Source organism: Myotis daubentonii, chromosome 6 (assembly GCF_963259705.1).
Source record: "Myotis daubentonii chromosome 6, mMyoDau2.1, whole genome shotgun sequence".
NCBI classification, from domain to species: domain Eukaryota; kingdom Metazoa; phylum Chordata; class Mammalia; order Chiroptera; family Vespertilionidae; genus Myotis; species Myotis daubentonii.
The window spans coordinates 18,547,487-18,573,491 of NC_081845.1; the positions used below are offsets into that span (position 1 = coordinate 18,547,487).

General features: G+C 38.3%; 1 protein-coding gene across 1 annotated transcript in view; it reads right to left on the reverse strand.

Annotated features, from left to right (window-relative positions):
• The window catches only part of THEMIS (thymocyte selection associated), a 135,469-nt gene that overhangs the window by 62,923 nt on the left and 46,541 nt on the right, over nt 1–26,005 (reverse strand). Inside the window, exons 3-4 of the mRNA XM_059700285.1 lie at nt 19,574–20,032; nt 3,000–4,048 (exon numbers count right to left, since the gene is read on the reverse strand). Of these exons, the coding sequence (XP_059556268.1) occupies nt 3,000–4,048; nt 19,574–20,032 (1,508 nt within the window). The remainder of the gene's footprint in view (nt 1–2,999; nt 4,049–19,573; nt 20,033–26,005) is intronic.

A 26,005-nucleotide genomic window follows, 5' to 3' on the forward strand; every position in this document is an offset into this window, starting at 1 on the left:
GACTAACCCATAATTAGAAGCTTGGAATTTTCAGCGCCAACCCCATCCAATTCTCCATAGAGGGAAGAGTGACTAGAAATGGAGTTAATAATTGATTATGTCTATGTGAGGAAGTCTCCACAAAAGTCCCCAAAAATATGGGGTTTGGAGAGCTTCTGGGGTTAAAACATCCACATCCTGGGAAAGTGGTATATCCCCACATGACAGGGAAAGGACATCCCTGAGCTCAGAACCCTCCCAGAGCTCGTCTTCTGAATCGCTTCACCTGACTGTTCATTGGTATCCTTTATTATATCCTTTAATAAAATAGGGAATGAAAGCAACTATTTCCCTGAGTTCTGGGAGCCACTCTAGCAAATTACTAGGACCCGAGGAGAGGGTCACGGCAGCCTCTGATTTGTAGTCACGTTGACAGAAGTTGTGTGTAACCTGAGGACTTAGTACTTGTGAACAGCATCTGAAGTAGGGCAGGAGCAGCCTGTGGGACTGAGCCCAAATGAACTGGCGGGACCTGACCCTATGTGCTGGTAGACGGTGTCAGAACTGAGTTGTAGGATACCCACCTGGTGCTGCTGAATCGCTTGGTGCGGGGAAACCCCACACAGCTGGCGTGAGAAGTGCTGTGAGTGCGGTAGATATGTGAGAGTAAAGGGGAATCATAGGGGGAAGACTGGAAATTTTTCCAAACAGTAGCCTAGACATAGCACTGCTGTTTTATGAATTCCTCTCTTAATAAAACACATCATTTTCACCTGACATTCTGTCAAAAGGCATTTAAAAAATTTTTAACATTTTTCTATGAGTGCCTTCTTAGTACTTTAGGATTTTTTAGTCTTTCCTTTTTATTGTAATAGACATCTATTCTTTGGTATCTCCAGATCTTCATATACTATTCCAGTATTTGTTATTTGAGACAACCAGTCCTCATTCCCTTCCTACCAATCTTGATGGTTTTGGGGACAGCTAATGAGTTGATTGAACCAGGAGATGGACATGTGAAACAAAGTCTTTCTCTTTTTAATTTGGAATCAAAGAGATTATATTCTTCCCTGATTATGAAACCATAAGATGAACTGCTAGCAGTAGTGTGCCTCATATGAATAAAACCAGCCTGTGAAAATAAACCAATTTGTGATGAAAAGTAAGGTCCACTCTGGCTGTGTGCAAATCCTTCCAATTGTCCCTGGAACTTAGCTATACCCAACTAGTTCTAACAAATATAGATTTTTCCATATAAAGTTTTTAGTTATAGCTTTCTCCCAACTTTGTGTCCTATATTGACTTTCTATTATTGCTATCACATGAACTTGGTGCCTTAAACAATACAACTTTATTATCTTAGAGTTCTGTAAGTCAGAAATCTGACAGGATTCTCATTGGCTAAAATCAAGGTGTCAGCATAGCTGAATTCTACTCTGGAAGTTCTAGGTAAGAGGTCTCTTTGTCTTTTCTAGCTTCTAGACATCATCTACATGCCTTGGCTCAATGCTCCTTCCCTCCATCTTCCAAGTCAACAATGTTGCATTTTTCTGATGATTCCTCTGTAGTCACATCTCTCCAATCCAGGTCTCAACTGGGAAAAGTCCTCTTAAGGACTCACATGATTAACTTGGACATACCTAGATCATCCAGGATACTCTCCTCATTTTATGGTCCCTAATTTTAAGCGCAGGCGCACAGTCTATTTAGCCATTCAATGTAACACCTTCAAAGGTTCATAGGGTTTAGGGAAGGACACCTTGCGGGTGGGAGGCACTCTTCTGCTCACCACTACAAAACAAACCAGCACTCCATCCCTCACGTCATTCAGTTCAGTAATAAAAACATATTTAACAGGAGAAGCCAGATAGCCTCCACATGGACCGATGCACGTTATTCAACAACATTATCTGGGAACAGTTGTTTAATTCACAATGACTGCTTCAAAATTGTTTTTTGGGAAAGAAAATTTTGGTTGGCTTTATCTTCTTCGGAAGATGAGTTTGAAGATCCTTACTGAATTTCCCCAGTAGACAATAGGATGCAATCTTTGAAATGCAGAATTAAAAATAGTTCCGTACCCACATACTTGAAGCCTGAGGCAGCTCGCATTCCTGAGTATAGGGAGTAAACACAGCATCTCTCTTTGTTTTACTAATAGCTTTGTTTCCCCAAGCTGCCAGCACAACATCTGCCAGGCCAGAACGCGCTCCTTCCATCACCGCAGAACCACTGCTGGCCAGATAAGGGACCTACGCTTCACGGTGTAAGGGCGAGTGCTTTCCAAGCACTCAGCAGTTTTCAAAAGACAAAAAGTTCCAAGTAGAAATGAAGCTGCAACCCCTCCTCTCCCCAAATCTTTAGAGTGGTTATGGAGTTGTTGATTCTGTAATGATCTCATACTGTCTGCAGTTTTATTGATTTTGTTTTTCAACAGAACTGTTAAAGATTACAATTCTCAGTTAGGCAGAATGTGGGCAGATGCTCATCTGCTCACACATAGTTCTGCCAAGATATTTTTACATCTTTCTGCACTTAAGATAAAATGAAGACATGTGTTATAGATGTATGCTACTGGTAGGCACTCCCCCCCACCCCAAGAAAAGAGTTTTTTTGTGCACTCATTTCCTAGATGAAGTATTAAAACAACTCTACCTAGAAAAAAATGAACAACTCTTTCAAACTAAAAGAGATTTGCTTCTGAGGCAACGTATAAAACAATCCTAATTACTAAAACCCATCGAAATGGCAATTTGGGTCAGCATATCCAAATGTCACCCCTGCTCCTTCTAGTTCATTATAAACGTCTTGTCACATTTACTGGTTAAGCATCAAAATACAAAATGCTGCAACAGCTTATGCTCTGTTGATGTTCATTCATCTATTGTGCACCAGAAAGGCTCATTCCAAATATGGCATGAAAGAAAGAAAAGCAAGCAAAAACTAAACTCAGAAAAGACTTGAAATAAATCACCCCAAGAAAAACATTCCAGAAGAAAACTGCAGAACCGTAGCCTTACCTTGGGAGACTTGGGCAGACCCACAGTCCTCTCTTCTGCTACGTGCAGCAGAGCTGGCTTTGCTTCTTCCACCGAGGGATGTTTGGGGGGGCGAGGTGGGGGGTGCAAGAAGGAGCTTTCATATCTTCGCATCATGTAATACTGTTCTTCCGAGATCTCTTCGATCAGAGTCCTGACTAGAAATGATCCCGTATCCTGAGACAAATTACTAACTAACTGAACAGTCATATTCGAGCGGCTGACAGGAATTTCCCAACGTTCTGTGGGGTTGGCAAAGTCACTTATGAGTAGATAAGAGTCCGTGATAGCTTCCTCCAACCGCAGTCCTGGCGTAGCCGCCAAAATGTCTTCTTCAATGAAAAGGTCTCTCACAGATACCTTCACATTGAAGGGCAAGTGGAACTGTGCACAGAGCTCAGTAATCTGGTACTGTTTCTTATCATGAATCACCTCCACAAAACCTCCTTCCATGTATAAAGGGAGCAGTGCTGCCTCATAGGATTTTTTGAGGATTTTTTCACAGGCCAGAACATTCACCACTTTTTTGATGCCCTCAGAGAGGACTTCGGTCGCCTGTGAGTGATGCACTAGAAACTGGTCCCCGACAGCTACGGATGACAGCTCCTCATGCGGGGGATGAAAGGCTTTGGTGGCCACCACGTGGAGAGGTTCCTTTTCACTCTTTGCTATCTCAAGGTCATAAGCTGTTGGGAATTCCCGAGGTCGCCGCTTGAATTTGCCTTTATAGCTCTTGGGGATTAAAAAGTGTCTTTTAGGAAAATGGCTTCTAATTTCTGAAGCTAAGATCCTCGATGCCTGACACTTTTGGTGAATCACAATGGTTTTCCCAGGCTGTAAGATGCTGGCGAGGAGCTGGCTTCCTTGAGGTGCTTCTATGACCTCAGCCACAATGGGAAACTCTTTACTGGTCATTTCAGAAAGATCTTGTGTAGATAACAGCTGAAGAAACCAGTTGGCGTCGTAACTGTCAGTAATGTCTTTGACTTCAACATCTAAACTGGGGAGGATGCGGACTATATCCTTTCGGACTGAAAAAAAAGAAGTATGACATTTTGTGCATCAAAATGTTGCTGTGAGGAGGTATTAGGATACCTCAGGTGCCATAGATAAATTTAATTTTTAAAAAACTCAGATGTTCCTGATATAACATTTCTTATATGTGACTTTCCTTTTTCTCAAATTTTAAAATGAAATCATATATAAAACCAACACCCATAAACCTGTTGCTCAGCTTAAAAAATAGACATTAACCAGTACCTTGGAGCCCTATGAATCTCACCAAAATCACATCCTCCTTGTGGCAGCCTAAGAGTAACAATTCTCCTGATTCTAATGTTACTCATTTCCTCATTTTTCTTACAATTTCTCACACATAACATACTTGAATATATGTGCATGTGTGATAATGTATATGTATTTTTTCTCCAAAAGGTTTATCATATTATTTTATCATGTTCTTGAAGTCCACACAATATATGTAAAATTATCTTAGAAGAAAGTTTGGTACTTCAAATAGGACCCTGCATAAGGCCCAAGACATATTATTTAAACAAAATGTTATCAGGTGTAGTACAGCGACACTGCAAAATCATGGGATATAGGTACTTGAGATTAATATATGGAAATGGATATCATTACGTAATCTTTTGAGTTATTTCTTTTTCTGCTGGTGCTACATTAACACCTGGACAGAAAGGGTGGCACAGGATGGGTCATAATCAGTGGAGCCCTACCTATGCCAGTAGGATGCTTACCAATGTATTCTTTTTTTCTTTATTGATTAAAATATTACATGTGTGTCCATATCCACCACCAATGTATTCTTTATCTGATGTATCATTGGGGACTACTGAATCTCTCTATTTTTTTTTCAAGAGCCCATAGTCCCAGAACTCTTTATTTGAGACTATGGGGATACTTAAAATATTGTCCTGAAATTATCTGCTCTCCATGTACTACCACAAAGAGTAGCCTTAGAAATGATCTTGCATTGAAAATAAAGTTATATGTTATTATTAGCAGGATTTTATAATGATTTATATATTTTGAAATTTCCTAACACAATGTTTTAGAGTGTTTTCATGATCTACCGTTGCATCCCAATATCTCCACACACCTTTCTGTCAATATTCTTTCTTCCTTGCATACTTTTGAAAATGAATAATTTGGAAGATTTAGAAGACAGAACTTCCTTTTATAAAATGTTACCTATATTATTATTTTTATACTATTAACTTTATGTATGTACCTTCTGAAAACGATATAACTCTATACTTTGTATCATATCACTTGTACATTCTGTGTACAAAGTTACTGAAGACACAGAATGAAAAAGTATTATTTCCTTGAATATAAAAATGAAAAAAATCAAAGCTTGTATGTAGGCTGAAGGTCAGTAAATATTGTAAAAATTATTCACTGGAGAGAGAGAGAGAGAGAGAGAGAGAGAGAGAGAGGCTAAAAGAACACTAATTACCTTTATCAGTTCATTTTATAAGGTTTAGGATATCCAAACTTTTGAGATTGTTGCAACAGGTTTCCTTGAACCTCTAGGTAATTCTAGATACTCTAAATCTCAGTTATTTAGGTCAAAGTGGGCTAGATTTAATAATTGTAGTAGAGCTAGCAATACACAGGCTCATGCAACTTCTCAGTTGAAGGAACAGCTAAATTGATCCATCACAACATAGGCACCCTAATGAGAGCTCATCCCAATGAGCTCTATATCTGGGCACACAGTGGGTACTGAGGGCAAGGAACTATCTTAATAATTTAAGAGGACTTTATTGCTGCCAGAAAAAGCTTCCAGGTCAGGCTATCTAACCTCTGTTAAGTTTTTTGTTTGTTTGTTTGTTTTTGGTGTTTTGAATTCCTAATCTGTCTTCAATACGTTTGTACCAAATCCACTAAAGGTATGCGAGCCTATCTCATCCTACTTGATATATCAGCAGCACTTCACAGAGTAAATTTGACTTGCTCCTCTTTGCTATGTTTTCTTCACTTATTTCCATATCTTACTTATGATTCTTCTCAATTTCTTTTCTGGTTTCTTCTCTCTTCACACTACCCACTCTTCCCTACCCCCTCACACACCTTTTCATGTGTCTTGGTTCTCTTCCTTTCCCTGTCTACACTCACGCCCACTGTAATCTTGTACTCTCATGTCTTTAAGTGCCATCTGTATGCTGATGACTCTCCAAACTATCTCTAACCAAGTATTTCTCCTGTTCTCCAGATATCTACTTGGGATCTCTACCTGGATATCTAATAGATTTCTCAAAACTAACATGCTCAAACTGAAATTCTGCCCTTCTCAACCAAAAACTAGTCTATTTGTTGCTTTTTCTATCTCAGTTACTGAGGATTCATTTGCCTTATTCATCCCAAACATCTCAGAAATATACTTAGCTTTTCTCTTTTTCTAACACCTAATAACCATTACACAGAATTGCCCTGATCTAAACTACATTATCTCTTGCCTAGTTTATCGTACTGGCTTCCTACAGTTTTCTTACAGTCAAATCCTTATGAGCCAGCCAAATATATTTTTTTAATGTTAAATTGATCATATCTCTCTTCTGTTTATAGGCACACAACAGTAGTCCTTTTCATTCAGAATAAGAGTCAATACCCTTTCCAGCTATTGCAGACAGTAATCACAGCGTAACTCCTAGCAGATAAATATAAAACCTCACACCAAAGGTCTATTTACCTCAGTTTCTTTCTTTTTTTAAATATATTTTTATTGATTTCAGAGAGGAAGAGAGAGGGAGAGAGAGATAGGAACATCAATGATAAGAGAATCATTGATTGGCTGCCTCCTGCACACCCCCACTGGGGATTAAGCCTGCAACCAGGGCATGTGCCCTTGACCGGAATCAAACCCGAGACCATTCAGTCACCAGGCTGTCACCCTATCTACTGAGCCAAACCTGCCAGGGCCCTCAGTTTCTTTTTTTACCTGTTAGATCATGTCTAGCTTTCAACAAGAAGTTACAAGATATGTTAAAAGGCAAATAGTGTAGTCCAAAGAGACAAAGCAAACATCAAAACTAGACTCAGATATGGCAGAGATTTGGAAATTATCAGACTGAGAATTTAAAATATGATTAATATCTTAAGGGCACAAAAAATGCAAGAAAAGATGAGTAATGTAAGCGGAGAGGTGGAAACTCTTGGGGAAAAGGGAAATGTGGGAAATTAAGAACACTGCAACAGCAATGAAAAATTACTTCGATGGCCTCATCAGTAGACTGGACACAGCAAAGGAAAAAAATCAGTAAGCTTGAAGGTATGTCAATAAAAACTTCTCAAACTGAAAAGCAAAATAAAAAAGAGACTGTGGTTAGGAGTCTGTGGTTAGCATGATGACCACTCTGCTCAATGATGAGTGAGAACCAGAGAAAGATGGTAGATATGCTAACTTTAGGGCTAAAGGTTTGGAAAAAGGTCAGCTTTCCTAATCCCCATGATCGCTACCTGCTTTTCCTCCAGTCCTTTCTTAAGACTAGGAAGTTAGACTGTCTGAAAGAATTGTAGAAAGTACGGTATTGCCCTGGGAATCCTGGGTCAGATTTCCTGTAAGTTGATCATCCAAAGGAAAACTGCACAATGAAATATTCTTTTTCCAAAGTACGGTAGGAGGATGTGGAAGCGGAGTGAAGGGGAAGGCCTGGGGAAAGCCAGAGATGAGATTGGACAGGTGGAGGTAAGCCCAGTGAGCATGAGGAATTGGTGAGCATGTGATTTATGATGTGAAGGATTGAGACCAAAGGAGTGTGTATGGCATATGATGAGTTTGGTAGTTGAGCTCATATTACACGTATGAACTAGTTTCTACCAGGCTCACATATAAACTGGAAGGAAAATAGCTTTCCATCTACATAGGGAAAGTTTCTCTTCTTAGTTGGACTATGTCATTCTGCTTTATTTATATAACAAATGGGAATTAAAAGCAGTAGGTTGGTGAAGAGTAGAGAAGAGAGAAATTAAGAAATTTATCATAACTGGTTATAAAAATATTGTAACAGTTTTCCCCAAAAGAGAATGTGCTGTGTGAATAGACACACACCTGCAAGTTGTTAAACTAATATACTCTTGGTCCTTATATTTTGTACTCTTAGATGTCACCTTTAGGAAAAACTGCTGCAGATGTAGTAGAACAGAAATGGAGATAAAAGGATACAGAACACATTTTTCCCCTCCTCATTTGATTAATAGCAAATATGTCTAGTTTGGAAGCACTCTTAATTTCCTGATACTGAAAGGTTTTAAACTCCCTGGACTTGTATATGTCAACTGGGATGTCAAGTGTGACATTTAAAAACGATAATGCTTCAAAGTATAAGTCATTGCTCAAGAACAGTATGTTTGCGAAACCATGCTGATGGAGCAAGAAGCCACTGCTCCTTGGACCTCCTTACTGGCCTATGATTTGTTGCCATCAGTATGATATTGCTGGGCATGCCAGCCTACAGCTTCTTTAATCAGGAGCTTTTCCTCAAGAATCATGCTTGAGAATTCAGGACTCATTAAGGAGAATCTGTCCTGTTCCACAGAGTTTTAGAGCATCTTCCCTTGAGTTATACAGAAATCTGGTTTACAACTGTTTGGTTCCTAAAAGTGAGGGCAAGCCTCAGCAATCGAAGGGGCTTGACAAGATGGCTGAAGTGCCTAGAAGTTCCATGAAGTCACTGGAAATTGTTGAACCAACCCATTGTCCTCAGATCAAACTTTCTAAGGTAGCTATTGACCTGATTTTCTTCTTAGCCCAAATTCACATGTTAACAGTTATTCTAAAGTTTCCTGGAAGCTCCAAACAGGCACTGGAACATACTGTGCCTAGAACAATTGTTTTTCCAGCTTCTATTTGGTACTGAGACCCACTGGTGTGCTCTGTTACAAAGGACCCCTTAAAAGCACCTCCCTCTGTATAATTTCTAAAGTCTTTAAAGCATCCAGTACTTGAGAAAAAAATTAAATGAAATTCACATACCATACAGTTAACTACTTTCAAGTGTACAATTCAGGGCCCAGCATTATCTCACTATCTCAATGTTAAAATAGAATAAATAACCCACTCCAACTCTTGAGAATTTTGGCCTGTTCCTTGTTGGAGCTGTGTGGTGGTAGTTGCATCTAGACTTCATATTTTAAGCTGAAAGGCAAATGTTACACCTTAAAATATCCCACATTTCTTCACTGCAGTACTTAAGTTGTGGATCAAGCAACTTTTACATCCCACTTTCTCCCAAAAAGAAGGTGGGGTGGGGTGGGGGGAAAAGGAGCTGTAGAAGAGATCTTAAGATACTTCCTTTCCTGAGTGGGTAGAATGTTTGAAATAACTATCTGAATAATTTTGAAATGACAATAATGATCTTTCTTTCTTCATAGAAAGAAGGTTGATTAGCGTATGTAAAAAAAAGATTTGCTTGCCCTGACCGGTTTGGCTCAGTGGATGGAGCGTCGGCCTGGGGACTGAGGGGTCCTGGGTTTGATTCCGGTCAGGGGCGTGTACCTTGGTTGCGGGCACATCCCCAGTGGGGGGTGTGCAGTAGGCAGCTGGTCGATGCTTCTCTCTCATTGATGTTTCTGGCTCTCTGTCCCTCTCCCTTCCTCTTGTAGAAAATCAATAAAATTTTTTTTTTTTTAAAGATTTGCTTAGCGAAGTTAAAGTGTAAGCCTCGCTTTGTATGAGTATGTGGTTGAATGTGTTTTGGGTTATAGATAGTAATTTTTTAAAAAAAATATATTTTATTGAATTTTTTGCAGAGAGGAAGGGAGAGGGATAGAAAGTCAGAAACATCAATCAGCTGCCTCCTGCACACCCCCTACTGGGGATTTGCCCGCAACCAAGGTACATGCCCTTGACCGGATTCGAACCTGGGACCCTTCAGTCTGCAGGCCGACGCTCTATCCACCGAGCCAAACCATTCAGGGCTATAGATAGTAATTTTTAATTAAATCTCCATTTAGTGGATGTAGCAGAGGAAAAAGTTTCAGGCCATCTCTGTGGCTTTTCATGTATTTATTCCTGCTGTGCTCTGATTAAGTTATATGTTCAAGATAAATGTAATATCTATCATCTGTCTTTGTCTAAGTAACTTTTAAAGAAATAAAGACCCTTGAATAGAATATCCAAGACCTATGGGACAATTACAAAAGGTGTAACATATACACTTGAAGGAAATGGGAATGCCTGAAGGAAAAGAAGAAAGGAACAGAAGCAATATTTGAAGTAATAGTGGTTGAACGTTTCCAAAATGAATGAAGCTTAGAGAACAATAAGCAGGACAAATAGTAGAAAGTCAACATCTAAGCATATCATTTTCAAACTACAGAAAATCAAAGAAAAGAGAAAACTTAAAAAAGCCAGAAGGGAAAAAAACACACACACATAAAAAAAAAAAAACAAAAAAAACCCACACACACACATATTACCTATCCAGGAAGATGGATAAGAATTACATTGGATTTTTCTTCAGAAATTATGAAAAGAGAAAAACAGTATGTGCTATATTTAAAGTGTTAAAAGAAAAAAAAAACACCTCCAACTGAGAATTTTGTATCCAGTGAGATTATCCTATGAAAGTCAAGGTGGCAAAATATGCCACCCAAAAATATACCACTTTGGCATAAAGATTATTTTGAGCTAAAGGTACAGATGCAAGAAAAGCATGCTGAGCTCCCCCTTTCTTCTAGAAATCTATACTAATAAAAGAGTAATGTGCTAATTAGACCGGATGTCTTCTGGAAGTCCATCCGGACAAAGCCATAGCGGCTGCCTAGGAGGGCCAAGGGGCGTGGAAGCGGCGGCGGGGCTCAGAAGAGCCCAGGTGGCGCGGGAGAGGCAGTGCGGTGTGGGAGAAGTGTGGGAGAGGCTCAGCGGCGTGGTCCCTTTTGCAGAGGCCACGGGAGAGGCGCTGCTGCAGCCTCCGCCACTGTGGGAGAGGAGATGGCACCGCCACTGCCGCCGCCACCGCCCCTTTTGCAGAGGTGGGACGGGAGAGGCCTCTGCATGAGCCAGTCAAGCGCCACAGCCCCTTCGCAGAGGTGGTGCAGGAGAGGGGGCTGTGCAGTCCCAGTCCCAGTACTGCACCTTCTGCAGAGGCAGCCACAGAGGCAGCGGCGTGGGCCCAGTCCCGGTGCCATGCCTCCGCAGAGGTTGGACGGGGTGTGACCTGCTGTGCCTCAACCTCCCACAGCCTCTCCCCCAGTTGGCCTGGTCCCAAATCACCCCCCACCCACGGTGATCAGCAGTGGCAGCAGCAGCCGGGTGATGGGGGCGGTGCCTTCCCATTATTGGCCCAGTCGCTTCCCACAGAGGGAAGCCAGGCTGCAGCTTAAGCCCACTCCCTGCGGGGAGCAGGCCTAAGCCGTCAGTAGGACATCCCCTTAGGGCTCACAGACTGTGAGAGGGGGTAGGCCTGGCTGAGGGACCCCCCTCCCTCAGTGCATGAATTTTCATGCACCAGGCCTCTAGTAGGAGATAAAAGCCCCCATATGAAAGATGCCCTCTCTTTACCAGGAATAAAGAAACTAGGGGGATTCAAGAGAATTCTGGACAGACCTTGTTAAAATAATTCTCACCTTCCTTTAACCTCCACATAGTTTAGTTACTTTTCCACAATTTCTCCTCTTTGCTTAGATTTCACCATTCCTTTGAGGTCTTATTTCCTTATAAGGGCTCCTGTGTCACATAAAACTTAGGTAAATTTGTCACTTAAAATATATAAATTTTTATGCTTTTCTTCTCTTAATCTGTCTAACATCAATTTAATTTTCAGGCCCAGCATAAAACCCTAATAGGGTAAAGATAAAACTTTTCCTCACCTTCAAAATGAAGGAGAAATAAAAACTTTCTAATATAAACATAAATTAAGAGAGTAGATCTGCTTTGCAAGAAATGTAAAGGAATTTCTTCAGAGAGAAGAAAAATGATATAAGTCAGAAACTCATATCTACATAAAGAGAGGAAGAGTGTTAGGGAATAAATGAAGGCAAATTATTTTATTTTTCCTATTTTTAATTGATATAACTGATAACAGCAATGATATATTAGGGAATATAGCTCATAACGAATGAAATAAATGACAGTAATGTTAGGGAAAGGAGAGAGAAATTTGGAATACTCTGCTATAAGGTATCTGCACTACACGGGAAGTGCAGACAGTATTTGAAAGTGGACTTTGATTATAAATGCACGTTGCAAACTGCAACCACTAAAATTATTTTTTAAGTACAGTTGATAGGCTGAGAGAAGAGAAAATGGAATCCCATAGAAGGGTCATTAAATCCACAGTAGGAATAAAAAAAGTGAAAGAAATAACACATCTAGTTTGGGGGTGGAGATAAAGATAGATATTATGAAAGATGCAGCTTTAATATGCACCTATAAGCATGGGGAGAAATCACAAGCCAAGTTAGGGTATAGTCAGTGATTAGCATGAAATCCAGTCTCGGGGTTTTAAAGTAGAGCACTTGGTCTGGACAGGAGACCTGCTGAAAGTAAGATTATGAAGATGAATCAACCCCTTGAATACCAGGTAGAGGATGAATAGCTATTTCAGGAGTTATATCAAACTATTTGAGATTCAGAATGACCAAATTAAATTAGGGATTTGGCAGATTAATTTGACAGCACAATGGGAAGAGAAGCTGAAATCTGAGCATTTGCTTTTCTTTGTCTATTATCTACAATGAAGCCCATAGATACCCAGTGTACTGACAATTCAAACTGCCCAATTATTTTTCATCAACTTCAAATTTTATATATTTATCTCTCATGTCTGTTAATACAGTAAAACAAAAATCTTTCCTGTTTTTTATACTATTTTTTTTACTCTTACATGATTTAAGTTCTCCATAACCAAAAGCAAAAATACAAATTTATATTTGTTTAAAATTACCTAGAATTTGGTAATTATATTCTAAGTTTTTAAACTGGAATAGGGTTAACTAGTTTTTATGACACATTTTATTATATCTAAGTATGTGTCCAAGAGAAAGATAAAGAAATCAACATGTTTTGTTTTTCTTGTAAAGCAAAAATTGTCATGTTTAAAAAATAAAAGGGGAGAAAAACAAGATAAAAGATTTACAATCTTTTATCAATTTATCAGCTTTATGTTAGCACTGCTTACATTTGGGTATATATAATTCTAGTGGGGTGTGTGTGTGTGTGTGTGTGTGTGTGCATGTCTGTGTGTGCGTGTCTGTGTGTGTGTTACATATTCTTTAAACAAGCATTTGCTATTTTAGAAAATATAATCCTCCTCTACACCACCCCCAGCAAAACAAACAACCCAAAAAAACATACGCACAAAACACTGAGCTGTAGAGTGTAAGCTAAATTAGAAAATTTCCAAAAAAAGTTAACTTGACTTCAAAATGATAAAGAGATAAGAAGGCAGCAATTCAAAGCACTAGAGACATTCCTGGAGGTGTTTATTACAAGCTTTTCAGTTTCAAACTAAACTGAAGTAAAAATAATTTATACTCATGCAACCTTAGTTTAGACTTCCCAAATTTTTTTCTGGGCGAAGATGAAATGCTCTTGCTTGGGTATGTTTTCTGGTTATCCAAAGGGAGCTCTTGTGAAAAAAGAAAAAGAAAAAAGTCCTTTCTATTTTCTCTAAAAAGGCTGCACTGGTTTCCTCTTTATGCTGCTGAGTCATTTCACTAAACTTTGTCATTCTGCCTGTTCTTTCAGGGAAAGTCCCTTTGCAGTTGTAGCTAATGTTAATCATAATGTGGTATTTTTCTGCATTTCCCCCTGCAACAAATCTTTTACCTGTGTGTGAATTTGGGGGACCCCACTAAATACTATTTTAAAAAAGAAAATAAAGACTTACATTTAACTTAGGTAATGTTGGGCCATGCATATTTCCTTGGAGAGTTAATATTTCATTCTGGAATACCCTCAGTATCAACTCAGCATATGGAGACCTATCCTTTGCAATTGGACCTGAATTCATAGTGCAGGGTTGGAAATCTACTGAGGCGATCTTAATCAAGTGTTCAAGGCAACTTGTGAGAGAGTATTATACTAAGCCAAATAAGCTAGTCAGAGGAAGACAAGAATCACATGATCTCACTCATATGTGGAATCAAATAAATTGATGAACAAAATAGATCCAGAGACATAGAAACATGGAACCGACTGTTGAGTTTTAGAGGGAAGGTGGGGTGGATGGGAGGTGGGAAGAGATCAACCCATGGACATAGATGACAGTGTGGTGAAGACCTGGGGTGGGGGATGTGGGCAGGCTAGAAGAGGTCAATGAGGAAAAATGGGGGGCATATGTAATGCTTCCAACAATGAAGTTTAATTTTAAAAAACAAGCTGGCTAAATGAAGTCTAAAATTCATAAGCAAAGAGCTTGTGTATAAATAGTGCCTCACTTGTTCATTAAAAAGTGTCTCACATGAAGATATAAACAAATGACAGATTATTTCTAAGATTTGAGAAAGAACATTTAACACAAATGACAGACCAAAATAAATTTTTTTAAAGCCCATAAAGGGCAGACAAAATGCAAGGACAGCAGAAATCTTTTTAAAAAATTGTAAAAACATTCTCAGAGAGATAGACTATTGCTACTTTAAGAACACAGTAACATTTTTAAAATTATGTAAGAAATAACCCTTAAAAATTAAAAATACGATAGCTAAAATTAAAAAGTCATTAAAACAGTTGGAAATGTAGTTAAAGAATTCTCCCTAAAGGGAAACCATAGATAAGGAGACATAAAATAGAGAGGGGAAAAAAAATCCTAGCTCAACATGGGAGCTTCAACAAGAGATCAGAAGTTTCAAAAAGAGAGAAGAGAAAAAAATGGCTAAAAGGGAATTATCAAAGAAATAATGCCAGAAACGAAGGCCCTAAATTTCCATATGGAAAACTGCCATTGCAATGAAATCGCAGACCGACCCACTACAGAGGACATTGCTGTGCAGCTTCAGAATACGGTGGATAATCTCTCCAAGGCCATATCAGAAGGTAGAGCACGAGGCAGCAAAGCTTCCAAAACTCGGAGTAGAAACTATTTCAACATGGAATTTTATAAGGAGTCAAGCTATCAATCTTATGTGAGAATAAAGATTTTTCAAATATTCAGGTGGTCTCCTTAACTAACTGATATCTTATCTCAGGAAGTAAGTGGGGGATGGGCTCCTCAAACTGGAAGAAAAGCAAGAAAGCAATTATTTGATTTCAGAAATTGCTAGTAGACACCGAAGCAAGTCAAAGGGGAACCATGAGGACGATTTTTAAAATAGAAGTCCCAGGACAGCACTGTTACAGACGAAATGTCTGTGTCTCCCAATATTTATATTTTAAAACCCTAAAAACCCTACCCTCCAATGTGATGGTATTAGGTCGGGCCTTTGGGAGGTGATGAAATTAGATATGTCATAAGAGTGAAGTCCTCATGAATGGGATTTGTGACCTTATAAGATTTATGAGACAGCTTGCTTTCTCTCTCTGCTCTCCACCACGTGAGGACATAATGAGAAGTCAGGAGTCTGCAATGTGGAAGAGGTTCCTCACCAGAACTTGACCTTGAGGGCACCCTGATTGCAGACTTCCAGCCTTCAAAACTGTGAGAAATAAATTTCTATTGCTTGTAAGCCACTCAGTCTATGGTATCTTTTTTTTATTGTATTTTATGGATTTTTTTACAGAGAGCAAGGGAGAGGGATAGAGAGCTAGAAACATCAATGAGAGAGAAACATCGATCAGCTGCCTCCTGCACACCCCCTACTGGGGATGTGCTCGAAACCAAGGTACATGCCCTTGACCGGAATCGAACCTTCAGTCCGCAGGCCAACGCTTTATTCACTGAGCAAAACTGGTTAGGGTTATGGTATCTTTGTTATAGCTGCCCGAGCTGACTAAGACAAGCACCAATGCATTAGGTCTAGAAAGCAACCAATTCAAATTAGAGTATGAGAATGAAGGGTTCCAGGAGGAATACTTGCAGGGGGAAAATGATAGAAAAGGTAGCTATGACAGTTTGGTCTCAGTGCAAAATGGCACTGAATGGCTTTCTTTCTTTCTTTTTTTTTTTTTTACAGAGATGTTAAAGAATACTTTAAGATTTAGGATTGAAGAAAAACAAGCATGAAACAATAAGATCGTCATTACAGAAAACCAAAGAATTATGCAAAATGGAATTATCGTCTTTTCACAGCGCTTGATTCAGCAGTGAATTGTTATTGTAAAAAAACACACATTAACCATAATTTACCATATACTGAGAGAATGGGGTAGGAGAAGAAGAAGTAGAAATATAAGAGAATTAAATCTTCATCACCTTACCAAATAGAGCAAGTTACTATCTAAAGTCGGTGACTTGAAAAATAGCAAAATCACTTGTTTTATTTGGAAATGTAAGTGCAAATACAAGAAAGCAGTAATGGAATGTTGAAAAGAGTTTAATTGAAATTTCAGAATTAGGGAATGATCAAGGGAACAAAGTTTGCTGATAACTTTGTTATAAGCCTTTTACCACTATTTGACTTTTTTTTTTTAACTTTGATAAAGATTGGATTTATTTTTAAAAATAAAATGAGGTAGTCTTTCCTTCAGGATACTAAAAAATTAATGTTTTATTTCTGCTATCTATTTATCACCTATTAAACATTATTCATATACTGCCTTTCTGATATCACCTTTCTGCTTGTATGATTTCTATATTCTGCTCATATGTGAATTAATATGTCATATATCTGAGCAAAAACTGTACCCACAAATTCTGGAAGGCATTGAGTTTTTCTCCTAAAAGAAAATTCAGCTTTCCAACTCTTAAAATTTCAGTTAGGGAAGAAATAATTATCAATCTATACTTTAAAATATACTTTAAAAAGTTTTAATGATAATGAACTCTAATTTTTGGAAGTAAATTTAAATAGCTGACTCAATTTTTCATTTGCAAATATTAGGTATTCCATTTCTTACCCTATTATGAATTGTACCTTCCTGAGAAAGGTACAAATAGATTTCATTATGACTTATATGAGACCAGTAAGTAGAGGTTTTGGACAATTATCTATATTTTCCAAAAAGATAAAATTAAAAAATATTAAATGTATGAAAATTAGAGGGGTTTCAGGCCTGTAATGAGGATTATAACCAAGAATTTCTGGGACAAATATTTCATTTAAATACTTTTTGCTATTTTTTTTTATGGAAGGTAAATTTTCACAATAATACAATATTTAAAACTAATACCAAAAGTAGAATATCGTTATTCTCTCTATTCTCTACTTACTTGCTATATTTTCTTTTCAGCGTATCAATATTTCATAACTTCATACAGTTCTCAATATTTTTCTTCTTGCCTTTTCCCCTAAAGTTTCTTGTGAAGTTGCTAACCCTGGCTCAGACCTATTCTTTCTCTTGTGACTTTAGAAAGGAAAGGCTCCAGCCAAGAGGAGTTCGAACTGTGCCTGACACTGAAGGCCTTTGGAAAGCAACTTAGCAACATACCCTTGACTTCAAGGCGAGTTTGAATATTCAATATAAGAAAGAATGTGAAACAAGAGCACAATTGATCTTCAAAACAGTCTACACTTTATATTTAGAAGAAAAATGCCTACAACAACAAACATTTTAAGAACTGGGCATTCTGTGTTGGATGCCCTTCCTCCATTGCCAGGAAATATTCTGCAGTCAGTACACATGCAAAGCAGTCTCATGGAACATCTGTCCTGAAATTGTAATACAATAGGAACTAATGTTTAAAATAATCCCCATGAAATTAAGGATTCAAAATAATTAAAGTCAAGATTCCATTCCATGTCATTAAATAATGGAAATTGGACCATAATATTTTGGAAGGATTTTGTTTCAACCAAAGGATTTCTTCTGGGGTCTTTGTTAGCAGGAAACCATATCTAAGCCCATCTAAACGATTCTGTTTAAATCCCCTGCTCTTCTGTCAATGTTTATATTTAACAAACTGCACCACCATCCAGCCAATAGATCAATCCAGAGGCCAGATGTCTTATGGCTCAAGCTGACTTTTACCCCCTTCCAATAGTTCTCCATATTCTACTCATTGTATTTCTTAAATGCCTGTCAAAACAACTACTTCTCTCTGTCTGTTACTTTTGAAATTTCTATTGTACTAATCCCCAACACTGCCACAAACCTAATGGCTTCACTGCACTCTGCTGATCCTGCTCCTCCAGGCTGAAAACCTTCAACTGTGAAATGCTAACCCATTAGCATATATTTCAAAACCCTCCATGATTCATTCCACTCTGTCTTGCATGATTTACTAGTTGTCTCAACCTGCCTTCTTCCTCTCTTTCTTTACACCTGGTGCACTATAGCTCCATTCACTTGCTTACCTGCTTTGCCACAAGCTGCTTGCTAACACTTCCTCCAAAGTTATTCCCTCTTTGTTAGCCTATTTGTTCTTCAGGTCTTTTTTAATGCCATTTCCGCAGAGAAATCTTTATTGATCCCTAATATAAATTCATGAAATGTAAACATCTTGTTCAGATGCCTAGGTTCTTGGTTGGCCTTCAGCTGCAGCCATGTGATAGGAGATACCAATGGTTTTAGAAAATGAACAAATTTCAAAATGAAAAAAGTTTATCCATTATTTAAGAATATTGAGGAAAACTCTATTATTAATTTTGACTGTACATTTTGGGTTAACTAACAAAACACCAGAGTGAGAACTAAAATTTTTTACAACCTCATATTAAAAAATAATCGTGCTGTGGCCTCAATCTTTTAATCACTATTTGAGTGGAATTCCTTACCTGTACCTTTGTTTCAAATGAATTAATCAATTTTTGGTTAAATATTTATGTATAACAAAATTTAGCATGGAGTTTCAAAACCTACCCAAACTTTCACATCAACTTTTTCATAATTGTATAAGTGGGCAGCAATATTAATAGGAGAAGAGATATATAGAATTGGAGAGAGGGGTACATGTTGACTAAATACTTTTACATACTACTTTATGTTCTCAAGTATATTATACAAAGTACCTGACTAGAACTTAATTTTATTCTCAAAACTACTCCAAGAGGCAGGCAAAGGGATATCATCATCCTTTTTACATAGACTGTTTGTTTGTTTGTTTGTTTGTTTTTCAATGGCTCACCCAAAGCCACCATCTATTAAATCATGGATTCTGACTTAGAATTCAGGACTTTGGACTGCAAGTTCAAGACTTTCCCTATGTATCTAATCCTGAAAATGCAAGATATTAATTTCTTTAGGGTAACAATGCTCTCTCCAGCTATTCCTATTTTCAAATGCAAACAATTCCCTGAAGATTACATATTAAAGCACACCTATGTGTAAATTAATTTATCACATCATTTCCCTTGTCGGAGGGACGTGCAGCTAGTAAGGAAGATTTATTACCAGTGATGGCGGCTGACGTAAAGGTTCTCACAAAAATAGGAGTAAGGGACACATTCAGGAACAGACGGGACAGAGTACCATTCTTCACTCCAAAGCCTTTCCCTTTCCCAAACCCCACAATGCTCCTGCTCATGGAGCATCATTTTCAGTGGATACTTACATTTCATCACACCTTGAATTTCATAAACAGGCTTGAGTATCAGAGCACCATAAAAGCCTTCAGGGAATGGATTCGGTAAGTCCCACTTATTTGAAAAATCTGTAAGTTTCACAGTTCGTGTCCTGTTCTTTGGAATCTTCCATTCAACGATCTCCTTTAGAGTATAAATACGTTCATCTTCACACTCGTAGAATTCTCCTTCTTGTGACAAAGGCAAAGTAAACGAGTGGTTTTGATGGTTTCTTACCACACCACAGTTCACCACTATTTCTTCATTGATTTCTTCAACTGAGTTGAGCATGATTTTCTCACCTTGCTTGATGACAAGATTCTCTAGTTCCATATCCTTCTGATGATAGAAGCAAGGATGCCCTAGTCTACTTGATCCAATATGGATGGTCCTTATAATTTCATCCATAGTAAGGTATGGAGTTTTATCCGCCACAATCTTAAAAAGACCTAAGAACAGAATTGTGTGAATTAAAGAGAGTTCTTACAATGGAAGTTCTCTATGAAAATCACAGAAACAACGTTATAAAACAAGTATAATGTAGCTTTTAAAAGTAATGTATCTTTTTTAAAGATTAGATCTACTTCTTTAAATCCTGAATTCTTTTAGGAAAAATTTTAATGTATTGTGTGTAGATTACTGGATCACCAGACCCAGGCAACATAAATGGAGACAAGAAAAAAATACCATGAGAGAGAAAAGGCCCTGTCCTTGGAAATGGAAAATCTGGATGAGACACTGATTGTGTGATACTGAACAAAGCATTTAATCTCTAAAGATCACATTTTTTAAAATGAGAGGATTGGATTAGATCAATTTTCCCATAACTATAATCTCCAGACACACCAGAATTAAGAGATTCTATAAGGAAACTCGTATGGTAAATTAATAATTACAAAAGCAATATACCTAGAACTAGATACTGGTGATGGCTGTACAACATTGTGATTGTACTTAAAGACAGTGAAGTTTACACTTTAAAATGGTCAAATTTTTTCCAATGTAAAGACTGGCATGGTTTAGAGCCCGGGAATATGTACAGGAGCAGTTTGAAATGCATAACTTGTGGTGGAGAAAAATGTGCATGAAGAGAAGAAAAAGTGTTGGCAGTCAGGTGGTGATGATAAAAATAAGGGTGAAAACTCAAGAGTCCAGTTATTTTTACAGTTGATCTTTGCTCAGAAAAATAAATTTTTGGTTAATTGTAGATATAAACTTCCGGGAAAAGTGTGGGTGATGTAATCTTCGTGGGAATGAGTAAGGTAGCATGTACGATCTGTCCTGAAAACTTTTAGAAATTGAATAGTATTCATTCACTGCTGGTGTACTTGAAGATTGTAAGGCAAAGAAACATTTACTTTGAAGGAACTTCTTATTTTATTATGTCTTGTGTCAGGAAAAATCTAATAAAATAGTATTCTTGAATTCTCCACAGTAAATGAATTTGTGTGTGTGTGTGTGTGTGTGTGTACGCACATGAGAACATGTGCATGCCTGCAACATTTAATCTCACTTGTCTGTGTGTGAAGATTTATTTCTAAGAGTCCACAATCATTATCAGGGTGCAGAAATTTCAGCAGTTTTTGTGAAATACGTTTTGAAAAAATAGTTACCTAGAATCTCATAAATACTAGAGACACACTGTTGTTATTTCTATCCTAGGTTTATTGATGACATAAGTCATAGAAAATGAATTTAGCATCTTCTTTCTTGGGGAATTGGGTTCACCTAAGGTAATAACAGACCTAAAATGTTATGAAGTAGAAAAAGCCTGAAACCCTAAGGCCTACCATTATTTCAAGTTAATCACACACTTCAGAGCTGTCTTGTTGGATGTCTCTATTGCAAAAAGAAAAAAAAAAATCCATCTATATATCTGTGTGTTTTCCCATAGAAAATGATTGAGTACCCAGTTTAGCATACTAAGTGGCAGAGCACACAAAATTTTTGATTAACTTATTTCTTCATATACTAATATAGCCAATCCAAAAGTCCCTCCTTATATATAGTCACTTAATACCATATAAATTAGAGCAAGCTATAAATATATATAAAGGAAATTCTATTTCACGGTAAAATAAAGCACCATAGGCATGATCAGGTTTAAATTAGACCAATACTTACTCCATCTTTTTCACAAAGAGTATAGTAGCTTTCACTGGGGAAAAAAATGATTTGTTATTCTTTCAAATGAAAAAAACAACAACCACATTTTAGGAGATGCATGATCATGAGAGTGATTACAAAATAAGCCAATGTGTAACTTTATAAAATAAGTTAAAAAACAGAAAATAGATTTCTGTTTCCAAATTTGTCTCCTATTATAATGTATATTATTATTTTTAAATTATAATAAATTGTTCACAAAGAGCATGTCACAAAAGAAACAAGAAACTGCAATAAATTGATCTGTTGAAAATTAGTCAATATTTAATTTAGTTTGTAAGATCTTGACTCTGAATCTTAGGTTTTCAGAGAGTTTATATTTTTAAGTAATTCTTAATGATCTGCAATCATTGTTATTTATAGTCATAGTAACAAATGAAATTTGTTCAGACATTTACTTTTGGAGGATTTTTTTTCCTTTACATCATTTATCCTCACCACAATCATTTAAGGACAGTGAAACTATTATTATTACTGAGTGATATGAAAGTAGTCATGATTTTCATAGTCATGGCTCTAGAATCTCAAATAAGAATTTTATTCTCTTGCCACCACACTAGGCCTCCTCATCACACAACTTACTTGTAAAGACATTGTTACTGAAAACATGTTTATTCCAGTTCACAAAATATACATACACATCTCTAGACCTGGCTCTTCCTTCGCCTGGGTCAGCCTTTGCAGACCCTTCAGTATGAGAAGAGCAAGAATAATTTCCTGGTTCACTGTGCAGAATTTGTGCTCTTCAGATGTTTTTTATACTTTTTTTCTCTTTCTGTCTCATCAATTCATTTCCAAATAGGGAGTAATTTTAAAAATTAAATTTTCTAACTATATATCACAATGTTATCTAATATACATATCATGAGATCATTGTGAATTTAGAACCCTTTTACTCATCTAATCTTTAGCTTGATTTCCCAGTTGCAACCAAATATATTTCTTCCATCTCTAAAACTGTCATAGAGTGAACTTCACCCAGTAATTATCATCTTTCTCTCATATCATTAACATTAGCATTATTAAAATATTAGCATCTTAAAATGTGCTAGAAATTCACATTTAAGACAAAATATAATTTTCAAAATAACAATATGAGGTAGCTACAGATAAAACACAAACATTTCACAGACAAGCACATGAATGTTTGAAGAGAGGCCATACATTTTCCATCATCACATGGATCATTAGAGACTGCCATGCTCTTGTGTCTCTACAACTCAAGGGCTTAATCACAGAGTTACACATTTCACCCTCTATTATCTGAAATCATGCTTTGTTTATCTAACCTTTTATTAGTTAACAGGAATGGTCCAAGGTGGGTGTCTATCCGGCTTGTGGGTGCAGAAAGACTGATGACTTTTAAAACTAACAACATAAAAAAGTGAGCTTCACTGATGTTAAAGATATTGATGGGCATTACCTGTTCACATGCCAGATGGCCACATGCTGGCAGGTGTAAGTGAGGCCTCTGAGGAGGCCTGGGGGCTATTCAAGGTGAAGGGGTTGACTGCTGCACACACCAGTTCGAGTGGTTTCAGTGTGCTGCAGTTACCTGCCATATTTAAGTGGGTCTCTATAATGTATTATCATAGTTTTAAAATAAAGCAACCCTCACAAAATGAATAAATGCCTTTAAACACTTCCTGGAAGAAAGCCATGTATTGAAATTAAAACTAATATAACCACAAGAACAACAAAAAATGGCAGAGTTGACATTTCAACTCTCACTCAAGCTTTTTTTCAGCCATATTGTGTGATAAAAAAATGGCGCTCTAGTCTAATAAAAAACTAAAGTAGCTGAAACTTCTTTAACACAATTTATCAAACTATGGATTCCTATCCATTCTCACTATAAAGAAACTTGAGATACAGGTAAAGGTATGTCAAGTACACACAAGTGTTAAATTAATACACATATATTTGAGATGCATGCTTGAAAATTTCAAATGCACTGAGCTATGTGAAGAAGATTTGGAGATAAGTCAGACTGCTACAAATTTCTGGTCATGTGTTTGTCTCTCTGCCAATAAAGCAAAGTATGTCTCAGTTATTTTTGTGAGTGTGTGCGTCCACCTCTTAAAATGTTTGTTCTGCAATTGAATTTCTAAGCAGCCTGTTGTTTTATACTTGCCTGTATAAATTTCTCATTTCACATGCTTCTTGTGGCTTTTTTATCATTTGTTTTGTTGCCAAGACAATTCTTAGGTTAGCATAACCTACAAAATCTTCAAGACTACCCCCAATCCACTATTTTCACTAGAAGTTCTAGCTCAAGCATGTCTATTCAACTTCAGATGGAAATGGGGTACATGAAATAACCTACCAAAGCAAAAACCTCAAAACCTTGAATGAAGTATATATAATACTATCTAGTAACATTTTATATAATAACTAGGGGCCCGGTGCACGAAATTCGTGCACTGGGTGTGTGTGTGGGGGGGGGGGGGAGTGTCCCTCAGCCCAGCCTGCCCCCTCTCACATACTGGGAGCCCTCCGGCGTTGACCCCCATCACCCTCCGATCGCCTGATCGGCCCCTTGCCCAGGCCTGACGCCTCTGCCAGAGGTGTCAGGCTTGGACAGGGGACCCCCATCTCCCCCCGATCACTGGCTCTGGCCCCCGCCCAGGCCTGAGGCCTCTGGCCCAGGAATCATGCCTGGGCAGGGGACCCCCATCTCCCTCTGATCGCTTGCTCCACCCCCCGCCCAAGCCTGACGCCTCTGACCCAGGCTTCAGGCCTGGGCAAGGGGACCATCATATCCCCCCAATCCCCGGCTCAGCCCCCCGCCCAGGCCTGATGCCTCGGCCAGAGGAGTTGACCCTCATCACCCTCCGATCACCAATCACCGGATCGGCCCCTTGACCAGGCCTGAGGCCTCCAGCAGAGGTGTCAGACCTGGGCAGGGGACCCCCAGCTCCCTGCGGTTGCAGGCTCCGCCCCTGCCCAGGCCTAACACCTCTGGCCTAGGCGTCCGGCCCGGGCAGCGGGGATCTGCAGTGGCAGCGGGGGGCGCCGCGATCCTGGGCTTCGCTTTAGGCCCAGGCAAGGGACCCCTAGCTCCTGGGACTGCCAGCTTCGACCGTGCCCAGCTCCCATCGCTGGCTCCACCCCTACTTCCTGCTATCACTGGCCAAGGCGGGAAAGGCGCCTGATTCTCCGATCATGGCTGGGGGGCAGGGCAAAGGCGGCCCCAGGGCCGCCTTTGCCCTGCCCCCCAGCTCTTAGCTCCCCCCTGGGTTTCCGATCACTGTCAGTGGCAGGGGGCTTCTTCCTGCTTTCCCTTTTGCCTCCCTGCATTGTGCCTACATATGCAAATTAGCCGCCATTTTGTTGGCAGTTAACTGCCAATCTTAGTTGGCAGTTAATTTGCATATAGCCCTGATTAGCCAATGAAAACGGTATCGCCGTACGCCAATTACCATTTTTCTCTTTTATTAGTGTAGATGTTATTACACATTATATAATAAATAATAATGTTCAAACTGTGAGAAAATTCTCCAGATTTTACAGAGTCAATTTTAGGATTATTGAACATCATCAACCAATGAGTGATTCCAATGGTCTCCACAAAAGAGTCTCCAACAGCAGAAAGAAGGAATATGAAGTAAGTCAAAGTTCATGATAAGAAACTTTTGCATAGGAATTTAATTGAGAAATTGGGAACGGGAAAAAAGACATAGCAAAGATGTGACCATTGTTTTTTTAAATGTTAGATGAGAAAAAATAAGGCTGTAGAATTTCTATGCTTAAATGTCTTTAAATTTATAATGGAATAGGAATTGTCTATAATAGCTACTAAGAGTTTTTAATACTTCTTTTACCCGAAGGTAAAAAGAATAATCATAAAACCTACCATTTTATTTTTAACTCTGTGTCAATTATTGCATTACAAAAAGACCTCTTTTCTCAAATAACACTTAAACTCCTTGAAAGGAGCGATGCTGCAATATCTAACACATTTGGGATGTTTAACAAATACATTACACTAATAATGTTAGGTCTTGAAACCAAATGATATAACTTGGTATCTCTGCCTAAATCTCTAGCTTACTTATAAAGTTGTCATCTATAATTGTTCACGTTAAAGCTTTCTCCTGCCCAGCAGGGAGAATGAGTAATAGTCTAGGATGAGGAGAGAGAATGTGAGAAATTCCTCTTCCCATAAACCTTGGCAGGAGCACAGCTCCCTGGACTCCTTAGTTCCGCAGAGCGCTGCCCTTGGGTTATAGAAAGACACATAGAGGCATCAGGCC